The 12050-nt window shown below is 41.0% G+C and overlaps 1 protein-coding gene and 1 long non-coding RNA gene across 8 annotated transcripts in view; one reads left to right on the top strand and one right to left on the bottom strand.

Annotated features, from left to right (window-relative positions):
- Nucleotides 1-10815, bottom strand: part of LOC109890986 (6-phosphofructo-2-kinase/fructose-2,6-bisphosphatase 4) — a 29858-nt gene extending 19043 nt beyond the window's left edge. For 2 of the 6 annotated variants that reach the window (XM_020483212.2, XM_020483211.2), the window contains exon 1: nt 10607-10789. In XM_020483212.2, coding sequence (XP_020338801.1) covers nt 10607-10655 — 49 coding nt within the window. In that variant the 5' untranslated portion in view covers nt 10656-10789. Of the gene's footprint in view, nt 1-1058; nt 1348-10606 lie in introns of those variants that run through there. The other 4 variants (XM_031824991.1, XM_020483208.2, XM_020483210.2 and 1 more) reach the window with 4 other exon arrangements.
- On the top strand, nt 1216-5387 carry LOC109890988 (uncharacterized). Of its 2 annotated transcripts, none has more exons than XR_004210012.1 (4): nt 1216-1329; nt 4225-4512; nt 4610-4683; nt 4818-5387. It is a non-coding gene; the product is annotated as an uncharacterized LOC109890988 (long non-coding RNA). The 2 variants fall into 2 exon arrangements; XR_002255482.2 differs by having other exon boundaries at nt 4864-5383.
- Nucleotides 10816-12050: the final 1235 nt, after the last annotated feature.

The raw sequence follows: 12050 nt of genomic DNA, 5'->3' as shown, positions 1-12050 counted from the left end.
TCATTTTTCATGGCATGCTTGGTTCAATAGCCTAGCTATTCACGAGATAAAACTACTATTCACATTTTTCAAAAACGGACTTTACCTTAGTGCCTAACAAAACCAGTGGATATTTTGTCTCAAATTTCGAGCAGCTTAATTAAGGACAAACCGGTGGAGCAAATTCAAATGTATTTTTATTCAACATTCTGGGTTGTAAGGAACATTTACACACAAATGCTTCAGGCTGTATTTAATTGTGTATTACAGCCTGATCAAGAAGACAAGTGACCTAGTTTGCCACTAAATGCCTCGTTCAAAACAACTGGGAACTTAGAAATGTCCGACTTCGGTGCGGTTAAAACGACTGGGAACTTGGGGAAAAACGAGCTCCGACTGCGAAAAATCCAACTCGGAAACTTGGGCATCTTTCTAGAACTGTTGTCTTTCCAACCAGATGATCACTTATGTCATGATCTGACCTTGTTCCGCCCCCCCAGGTGATTTCCAGTTGTCTTGAAATAACCAGAATGTTCAACCCCTCGGGTTGATATTGTGGGATGACTCTTTTACAAGTCGGGAGAAGACAGAGTATTCCAGATAAATTGAGAAGCAAATAACGATGCTCTGGCCTGGAGAGGGGAGCCAGTACGTTATTTTATAGCTCTATGGTTCAAGGGGCTGTTAGAACAGAGTCAGTAGGGTCATGGACCTTAACATAATTCAACTAACCCGTTACGTTAATTCTCATAACTTCCTGTGTAAATTCTCCTAACCTGCTACGAAACGTAAAATGACCTTAATTTGACAAAAACAGAATACCTTCTAGCCATGACCAGTCAGTAATCAGACGCAGGCATCAACGATCATCAATAATCGATTGCCAAGTCTTAAGGTCACGCCATAAATACATTTTCTCCACGTCTTTCAGAAAGCACGGAAGTTGTTTACGACAATGACATAAGAGGATTTAGCTAGCGATTAATAAAATGCAATTTCACAATATACACTGCTCGAATATTAGAATGCGCGAGTCAACCGGTTTGCTGTCTAAACACGTCGGTAATCGTTATACGCACCCATTCTTTGACAAATGCGTTCATCAGGAAGGCCATTTTTACAAGGCAATGGCATCCAGATTTTCTTGAGCGGGTTTTGAGTTAGTTCCCGCGGCGTTGCAGCGTTTGATGGTCTTGCTTCCATTCCGACTACCACGGAGGACATGGTGGCCTCTGCTACTGTGGCGCGGAGCCTTTCTTCTGTTGAAGCGTTACAGGAGATCTGTCTCGCATCAGTGCTGTTTGATGAGGTCTGCTGGTGGTTGGCATAATGGACTGAGGAACCATTATGGTATGTGCCTACCATAATCTCTCAAAAATACGCGCATATATTTGCTCAGAAATAATGAAGTAACGCTGTTGCAGTAAGCATCAGAGTTGCCATTTACAAAATGCAATTACATTTTCCAACTTCCAAGTTTATACTGGGATTAATGGCGCACTACTCAACGTCATTATTCCCCTATGCATCGATGGTATTATTGTATCAAGCTACAAGCACGGACAATGAATAATTAATTGAGCCTGTAAAAACAACCTATCCGTGTAGGCCTGTTATTTATTTACATTTGTATAAACTGATGTAGTTATTACGGTAAACAGACTACAACGTAACGAAACCTTAAATACCCCAACCCTCTCCTCTGGGACCACCAGACGTTTCACATTTACATGCACACCAATATCCCTTTATTATTCGGACTACTCAAGTATTCAGTTGAGTTGACGCATAAAACATATACCGTTTAGAATAACCCATCATTTTCACCAACCCCTTGACTAATTGAATCAGGTGTGCCAGTTTAGCACGAACACAAAAATGTGCAACGTCGTGGTCCCCGCGGAGAACTGGGGTAAAGACAGCTTCAGGTTGGATATTCGCCTGTAGTTTTCCTTACATCCACCAACAGCAGTTAGGGACCGTCAACATATTTACAAATCTAATTTTTCAAATGTCAATAGCTCTTCAATCATTACTCCTAAAACGTTCAACACTGGTTGTAGCTAACCCAATGGCATAGACACATTGCACACTTTTTTTTTTGTCGATTTACATCTCGCACTATTTTAAATGATTTACATTTCATTAGCTCTTTGGTCATATGACCTACTGTCTTCAAACAAGGTTCAGAATGTGCACTGACTACCCTTATGTAGTCAGTGGACTATAGTTATTCCATTGTACTAGAGCTAATACATATTAGCATTTTACATTCATATGTATAATAATTTATGACATACTGTGAAACTCTTGGCTGCTGGCTCTGTCACTTTCAGACATGCACAGAGCAGACTGAAAGGGGATGGGTAGCTCTTGACTTGAACCACAGGGGTTCTCTGTAAAGAGAGAATATTCCAAAAGGCACACACACACACACACACACACACACCACTTGACTTCCAATTTGCACCCTTGACCTGTATGCATTCTCCTGATTGGTCTCCGTGGTGCTTAGTCAATGGGAACTCCATTGCCGGCCCCATCATAAAGTTCTTACACAGTCTGACTAAAGTGCCAGAGGTATGAGGAGAGACATCCTCCTTTGTATTAATGGAAACAAATATTTGATATAACAAAACGCTCTACATTTATTCACTCTGTGATAGGGTTGGATCCTATATGCTATTTTTCTCCTGTAAATGGTTCAGTGCCTATAATTTAGGCTGTGTGTAGAATAGGGCATAAAAGGAAATTACCTATACTAGATTATAGTGATAGGCCAAAACTGAATGCTGATTTCCTTATGTATTAATTTGCCTATAACTCAATCAGAATTCCATTAGGTTTATATTTAAAAAAAGAGAATACTTCAAAATGAGATGATCCTGCTATGGAAGACAACTGGGTGGACATAAAGTGGAAAGGAAATAACTCACACCATGCAGCAGGACACCTTCAGCTGCAGGGTCTTTGTAATGCAGGTTTGATTGTTAGATTTTCAATAATGAATGGTTAGCTGTTGTGACAATTTGGTCAAAAACGTTTTTTTTTGGGGGGGGGGGGGGGGGGGGGGGGGGTAGATGGCCAAGAAAGTTGTACAGAACTTCCCCAAAAATCCCCTCCCACATTTTTCTAATTTAACCTTTATTTAACCAGGTACACTAGTTGAGAACAAGTTCTCATTTGCAACCTGGCAAAAATAAATCAAAGCAGTTCGACACATACAGAGTTACACATGGAAAAAAACCAGTCAATAATACAGTAGAAAAAGTCTATATACAGTATGTGCAAATGAGGTAGGATAAGGGAGGTAAAGCAATAAATAGGCCATGGTGGCAAAGTAATTACAATATACCATTCCAGTGTTTAGTTGCTAGATGTGCAGATGATGAATGTGCAAGTAGAGATACTGGGGTACAAAGGAGCAAGATAAGTAAATAAATACAGTATGGGTATGGGCTATTTACAGATGGGCTATGTACAGGTGCAGTGATCGGTGAGATGCTCTGACAGCTGGTGCTTAAAGCTAGTGAGGGAGATCTGAGTCTCCAGCTTCAGTGATTTTTGCAGTTCGTTCCAGTCATTGGCAGCAGAGAACTGGAAGGGAAGGCAGCCAAAGGAAGAATTGGCTTGGGGTGACCAGTGAGATAAACCTGGCGGGGCTTTACCTAGCAGAGACTTGTAGATGACCTGGAGCCAGTGGGTTTGGCGATGAGTATGAAGCGAGGGCCAGCCAACGAGAGCGTACAGGTCACAGTGATGGGTAGTATATGGGGCTTTGGTGACAAAATGAATGGCACTGTGATAGACTGCATCCAATTTGTTGAGTAGGGTATTGGAGGCTTTTTTGTAAATTATATCGCCGAAGTTGAGGATTGGTAGGATGGTCAGTTTTATGAGGGTGTTTGGCAGCATGAGTGAAGGATGCTTTGTTGCGAAATAGGAAGCCGATTCTAGATTTAATTTTGGATTGGAGATGTTTAATGTGAGTCTGGAAGGAGAGTTTACAGTCTAACCAGACACCTAGGTATTTGTAGTTGTCCACATATTTTAAGTCAGAACCTTCCAGTAGTGATGCTGCCCGGCCGTCCAGCAAATCGGTTGAATGAATGGTTAGCTGTTGTGCATTTAGTTTTACTTGCATTTAAGAGCAGTTGGGAGGCCACAGAAGGAGAGTTGTATGGCATCGAAGCTCGTCTGGAGGTTAGTTTACCTCTGGCCCTTCTTTGGACACTGGGTTTACAGAATGCTGTCGTCTGCATAGAAGTGGATCAGAGAATTACCAGCAGCAAGAGCGACATCATTGATGTATACAGAGAAGAGAGTCGGCCCAAGAATTGAACCCTGTGGCACCCCCATAGAGACTGACAGTGGTCCGGACAACAGACCCTCTGATTTGACACACTGAACTCTATCAGAGAAGTAGTTGGTGAACCAGGCGCGGCAAACATTTGAGAAATATTGATAGAACCCTCACAAAAACACATTGAACAACTGCGAAAAGAAATGGCTGAGGATATACAAAAAAGTCTGGTATGTAATGACATTTAATTCAAAGTAAATGTAAATGCTTTATTTTTATGTAGTTGTGTAGGACAGCCATATGTTCAGTTCATGCCTATGATTTCAGAGTTCAACAAGGCCAACAACTGCTTCATGTGTGCCACTGATAAAGAACCTGGATGAGGCCCAAAGACTGACTGGGTTAGTAACTTTATTTAACCTGTTTATAATATTTTGACAAGTGATGGCATGTAAGACAATTTATGATATAACAAAAGGATGGCCAATGTCATACTGCATTGATATTATTTATAACATGTTACGTTTTGTTTTAGATTGAATGTTATGCATGACAACGGTGGTTCCATGTGCTGTGTCTAGGAATGAAGACAAGAGTTCAGAGTGAAGAGCACAAACTGGAAGTGATGTCTTTGTTGTTGAAAATGTATGCTATACCCCATCCACACTGAAGAGGCTCGGAAATGTACATCAACCAGGGATAAAGAGAAAGTGAACACTGAAATGTTTTGTACTTATTTGAAGTAAAGTGTCTGACATATTGTAGACTTTTAATCTTTTCCAACTTCTGTTTAATTTGTCAATATCCCATTTTTCTTCATTGATTTTCTGGCCACCATGTTACATGTTCAGTATTTGTATTGACCAGCAAACCCACCTTACTCCCCATCCCGGCTTTGGACAATTAATAAAACATGCCTCTCGTACTTTGCCCTTTATGGTTGATATTAACGATGAGAGACAGATAATATCTCCCTATTGTGTACCACTGTTAAATAAAGGAAAAATATGTACTTAGAACTACCAATTATTATAGATAAATATTAAAGAAATGGGTTAACACTGGACTGAACCCCCTAAATTGTCAAAGTAATATCAATGTACAACAATATAGAAGATACATGACTAGAGGTTATGTAATAGGATTGTATATCCACTGCATGCTTAGGTGTGTAATTGACATGACCAAGGAGCTATTGAAATGTAAAACTATGAAAAATGTACGTTACACTGCGTGATTTTACAGTACACAAGAGTGTGCAATATATAAGGCTAGTCTGTGAACATTCTGAAGTTTGTTTGAGTCCAGCAGGTCACATGACCAATGAGCTATTGAAGTTTTAAATTCTGAAAAATTAATGTAAAATTGAGTGATATGAAAATGGACAAACTAAAGGGTGTGCAATACATAAGGGTGGTCCGTGTACATTCTGCACCTTGTTTGAAGTCATTAGGTCACATGACCAAGGAGCTATTGAAATTAGAAAGTTTGAAAAATTAATGTAAAAACTTGAGATGAAAATTAACAAACCAAAGGGTGTGAAATATAGAAGGGCAGTCAGTGGACATTCTGAACCTTGTTTGAATCAAGTAGGTCACATGACCAAAGAGCTATTGAAATTCAAATGTAAAAGAAAGTTTGTACTTTGTTTACGCTCCCTAACTAATTCAACTAGGAATACAAAATGCAGCTCACATTTCCACATGTTTATTAGCTTTGGAAAGTGAATCAATGTCCAAATCGTGGCTTATTTAGAGTCTGTGGCGCAAGCGGTTTGAAAGCGTGAATATCTGTAGAATATCCAACTAGAAACCGTCTACCTTGGTTTGCAGTGAGGGGTTTAAGCAGGTGTGTAGTGCTATGGCAAAAATGTGCACCCCTTTGTTCCCCAAGACCTGGATTAACAAACACAGATAGAATCCATGGATTTTATCTTTGGGTGGTCTATTTCTATGAGATAGACACTAGGCTACTACAGACACAGTAAAGGAAGGTTGAGATGCTACCAAGATATACAAGGGCTCTAAAATACATAGATATTAGGGTGGAAAACAAATATGGGGGCACCATGTTGGTCAGAAAGAGATATATAAACACTTAACATTTTTTTCCAAAACACTGTTCTAATCACAATGGAGAGAATTATTAATACGCTGATATGTAAATTGTAATGCTTGCATGACCTCAGGATACCAACAGATTCAGTAATTGTGAAGAACTTTGATCTCAGTTCCAAACAAAAAGGATGCACCCAAAGATTAGTATACCCTTTAATCTGTGGCACCCCTCTGCAATACAGGTAGTGTTTTTCATGTTCATAAGATGGCAGCATTGGGCTAGCTAGGCTTAAGCCTTTGAAGCATTAATAATACATTAAACTGGATGGTGGATCAGAAAACTTGGTGATAATAATACACAATAACCAATGCGTGCACAATGTTCAGAAGTGGACACATAGTGGATACACCTCAGTGATTATAACTGGCACCCAAGGGTCATAACAGTGATGAATATGATTGAGGTAGGCAGTGCCACAACAACCAACCGCAGGATCAAGCAACTTCTCTAAAAGTTCAAACTTCTTCAATTTCAAAAATGGCATGTTCCTTTTCCATTTAAACCTGCTCATGTTGCATTTTCTGACCACATTATTCTCTGGTATTGCAATGACCTTGTCTTGTGCTATGGTAACCATGTTTACAAATGCCATTGCAACCCCTTGGAAGAACACCAGTGTTGGTTAAAAAAAAAAAAAAGCACAACTGACCACTGAGTTAATAGTTTTGGAGCGATGGCTGCTGTAAACATATTAGTTACTGTGATACAAGCCACATTGAATTTGGCTATAAATAACCATTTACATTAGCTAATTACAGTGGGGAGAACAAGTATTTGATAACCTGCAAAATCGCCAGCGTTTCCTACTTACAAAGCATGTCATTTTTATCATAGGTACACTTCAACGGTGAGAGACGGAATCTAAAACAAAAATCCAGAAAATTACATTGTATGATTTTTAAGTAATTCATTTGCATTTTATTGCATGACATAAGTATTTGATCACCTACCAACCAGTAAGAATTCCAGCTCTCACAGACCTGTTCGTTTTTCCTTTAAGAAGCCCTCCTGTTCTCCACTCATTACCTGTATTAACTGCACCCGTTTGAACTCGTTAACTGTATAAAAGACACCTGTCCACACACTCAATCCAACCTCTCCACAATGGCCAAGACCAGAGAGCTGTGTAAGGACATCAGGGATAAAATTGTAGACCTGCACAAGGCTGGGATGGGCTACAGGACAATAGGCAAGCAGCTTGGTGAGAAGGCAACAACTGTTGGTGCAATTATTAGAAAATGGAAGAAGTTCAAGATGATGGTCAATCACCCTCGGTCTGGGGCTCCATGCAAGATCTCACCTCGTGGGGTATCAATGATCATGAGGAAGGTGAGGGATCAGTCCAGAACTACATGGCAGGACCTGGTCAATGACCTGAAGAGAGCTGGAACCACAGTCTCAAAGAAAACCATTAGTAACACACTACGCCGTCATGGATTAAAATCCTGCAGAGCACGCAAGGTCCCCCTGCTCAAGCCAGCACATGTCCAGGTCCGCCTGAAGTTTGCCAATGACCATCTGGATGATCCAGAGGAGGAATGGGAGAAGGTCATGTGGACAAAAAGAGCTTTCTGGTCTGAACTCCACCTGCTGTGTTTGGGGGAAGAAGGATGAGTACAACCCCAAGAACACCATCCCAACCGTGACACATGGAGGTGGAAAAATCATTCTTTGCGGATGCTTTTCTTCAAAGGGGACAGGACGACTGCACCGTATTGAGGGGAGGATGGATGGGCCATGTATCGCGAGATCTTGGCCAACAACCTCCTTCCCTCAGTAAGAGCATTGAAGATGGGTAGTGGCTGGGTCTTCCAGCATGCCAACGACCCGAAACACACAGCCAGGGCAACTAAGGAGTGACTCCGTAAGAAGCATCTCAAGGTCCTGGAGTGGCCTAGCCAGTCTCCAGACCGGAACCCAATAGAAAATCTTTGGAGGGAGCTGAAAGTCCGTATTACCCAGCGACAGCCCCAAAAGCTGAAGGATCTGGAGGCTTGTATGGAGGAGTGGGCCAAAATCCCTGCTGCAGTGTGTGCAAACCTGGTCAAGAACTACAGGAAACGTATGATCTCTAATTGCAAACAAAGGTTTCTGTACCAAATATTAAGTTCTGCTTTTCTGATGTATCAAATACTTATGTCATGCAAATGAATTACTTAAATCATACAATGTGACTTTCTGGATTTGTTTTAGATTCAATCTTTCACAGTTGACCTGTGTACCTATGATAAATTACAGACCTCTACATGCTTTAAGTAGGAAAACCTGCAAAATCGGCAGTGTATCAAATACTTGTTCTCCCCATTGTATATATTGACAATGTTTTAACCATTTCTAAGAATAAATCTATTTTGAGCAAAGCAAGTTGTGGCTCCTTTTAGGTGAACACATTCACTCAAATGTTGTGTCTAAGCATTACAGGCATCTTCTCTCAAATGCTGGCTGTGATAGGTACGTTTATAATACAGGCCTTCTGATTATGCAATAGACCATGGTTAGTGGGGAGGAAGCATTTCTGATTTCAAAAGAATGACTGTCCTAAAAAAATAAAGACTACGGCATCCCTGTAAACAACTAACTTGCCATGTCCAAGCATGAGACAGGTTGCTACTCAGACTGTCCACTATGACAACAAATAAACACTGGAGGTTTTTCCATGGCCTTATGGATACTGCATGTGCCTTACACACACTAAATACAGCTCTGCTACCCTTGTTGAGCAAATGACATTCAAACCTGCCCTGAAAGACTTTTGCCATTTTAGAATGATTGTGTGTGCATGCTGTCGTTGTATTTACATTATCTAACCAGTCCAACCTGAAATCTTATTTGTCAACATCAATCTGGTTTAGAACAGGTTTTGACTTTCAACAGTAAGCTTTAGCCACTACGTAAATTCCTTGATGTCTCAACCTGCCAGGTAGGCTTCCTGGCAAGCCTACCTGTCATTCATAATCAGAGTCAAACCATTGGCTTAGCAGTGCCCTATGAGAAACGGAAACAGTGAAAACACAATTTGTACGAAGTTGACAGTCTTGCAGTTGTAACTCCACAGTGAGGCGGTTTTCCAGGACATCTGTGAGGATATAATGCAAGGACCTTCTACACTACATTGTATCATGAACAGAAAGTGGGTCTAACACAACCCTTCCCACATTTCAGCTGTGATACACACTGAGTATACCAAACATTAGGAACACTTTCCTAATATTGAGTAACAACCCCCATGAAAAACCCAGTAGCGTTGCAGTTCTTGACCCAAACCTATGCATGCGCCTGGCACCTACCTGGTTCAAAGGCACTTACATATTTTGTCTAGCCCATTCACCCTCTGAATAGCACACATACACAATCCATGTCTCAATAGTCTCAAGGTTTAACAATCCTTCTTTAAACTGTGTCCTCTCCTTCATCTACACAGATTGAACTGGAATTAACAAGTGGCATATATCAGGGATCATTGACTGACCAGGTGAAAGCTGTCATGGAAAGAGCAGGTGTCCTTAATGTTTTGTACACTCAGTGTAGAAGCCACATGACGTAATAACATGGGGAAACTCACTAGCCTACAAATGCCAATGGGTATCAGTATCCTAGCATGTCTATCGTTGCCATAGAATATATTGATCATAGCCGTTCCTCAAAATTCAGTTTACATTCTGTTTCATGAAAAACATTCCAAAGTGTGTGGTTAAAATGTATAAACTATTTTGCCTAAATTCAGCACGGTCATTTCAAATCGGCCACAATAACCTCATGCATGATATTACATTATACCCTTCCTCAGGGAACCACCAGTAGCCTAATCCTGTTAGGCTATAGAAATGAATTGTCAAGCTTTGACCATATATTGCAAGCTACATTTACACTGCATCCTATGAACCTACCGCGTTTTGTGTTGAATAAATGGACGTGTAGGCTACGCATCTGTTGTAGGTCAGCTTCGAATTAAATAGCTGCTTATGGGCAATAAATAACATATTTGTCAGTGTGATAATCTCTCGTGGATGTCAGTCTTCAAAACAGATAGATTGTATCATCGTCACTCGAAGGTATTTCTTCAGCGTCAAAACAACACACCGCCTGTGACATTGGCACTTGTTAACGTCTTCCGCAGAGCCGATACTTCGTTATTCACAGCCCAGTTTTGGTCGAATGGATGCATTCATATTTTGAAACTTAATATCTAAAGTCCAAATTCCTTACCCGTCTGATCCAGATTCTGCGTGCTTTTGGAACGACTGCAGCCTCTCATCCTCCGTGTTTAGTTCTGATGTAGCCTACGTTGAAGCTCAGAGGTTGGTTGTGGTGTGTGCGTCTGATGAGTGCGGGGCAATCACACTGAATGAAACATGGTGCAGCCAGTTGAGGTCTAGAGCTGTGTGATGAATTTGCTGAGATGCATGTTGACTATTTATGCACACACCCACTTCTGCTGAATTACTTCAGGGTGATTGCAAGGCTGACCATTCAGTTTCTCAAGAAAGACAACTAACATGTTGATACTTATTTTTCACTATTGTGTTTCAGTTTATGCCACGATTTCAAATGAGATCACAGACAGTCAGGTATGAGTCTAAGACATGTCACTGATGCTGTGTAGCCTACTCAACATACATGACCAAAAGTATGACCAAAAGTATGTGCTTGTGGAACATCTCATTCCAAAATCATGGGCATTAATATGGAGTTGGTCCCATATAACAGCAGCCACTCTTCTGGGAAGGCTTTTCACTAGATGTTGGAACAGTGCTGCATAGACTTGCTTCCATTCAGCCACAAGAGCATTAGTGACGTCGGGCACTGATGTTGGGCGATTAGGCCTGGCTCGCAATCAGCTCTCCAATTCATCCCAAAGGTGTTCGATGGGGTTGAGGTCAGGGCTCTGTGCAGGCAGTCAAGCTCTTCCACACTTATCTCGACAAACCATTTCGGTATAGAACTCGCTTTGTCATGCTGAAACAGGAAAGGGCCTTCCCCAAACTGTTGCCACAAAGTTGGAAGCGCAAAATCATCTAGAATGCCATTGAATGCTGTAGCGTTAAAATTTCCCTTCACTGGAACTAAGGGGCCTAGACCGAACCAGGAAAAATAGCCCAAGACCATTATTCTTTCTCCACCAAACTTGACAGTTGGCACTATACATTGGGGCAGGTAGCGTTCTCCTGGCATCCGCCAAAACCGGTGCCAATTTGAAATTCACAGAGCTCTTCAGTAAGGCCATTCTACTGCCAATGTTTTATATGGAGATTGCATGGCTGTGTGCTCAAGTTTATACACCTGTCGGTAACGCGTGTGGCTTAAATAGCTGAATCCACTCATTTTAAACAGTGTCCACATACTTCTGTATATATTGTGTACATGTTGCAGACTATATAGAGACTGAGATATAGGCTAAGGACTTCAAGGGAGTCCAAGAATACATTTATTGAAGTTTCCCCTGGGAGATTTAGTTTACCATAGTAGGAATCTGAATTAAAATATTCTCAGTGCAGTAAAACTGGAAGTTAAACTGCTGTAAACCTAAGCTGAACTGCTTTGTGATTTACATGGCCTATTGATTTAGTAGCGACCCTAACTGAGCTATATGGGTTAAGTGGACACACGCACACGCACACACACACACACCTAACAATGTGACCCAGTTGCC

Source organism: Oncorhynchus kisutch, linkage group LG5 (genome assembly GCF_002021735.2).
Source record: "Oncorhynchus kisutch isolate 150728-3 linkage group LG5, Okis_V2, whole genome shotgun sequence".
Classification (NCBI taxonomy): domain Eukaryota; kingdom Metazoa; phylum Chordata; class Actinopteri; order Salmoniformes; family Salmonidae; genus Oncorhynchus; species Oncorhynchus kisutch.
Note: the sequence above shows the minus strand (reverse complement) of the source record. Positions and strands in the feature narration are given on the sequence as shown.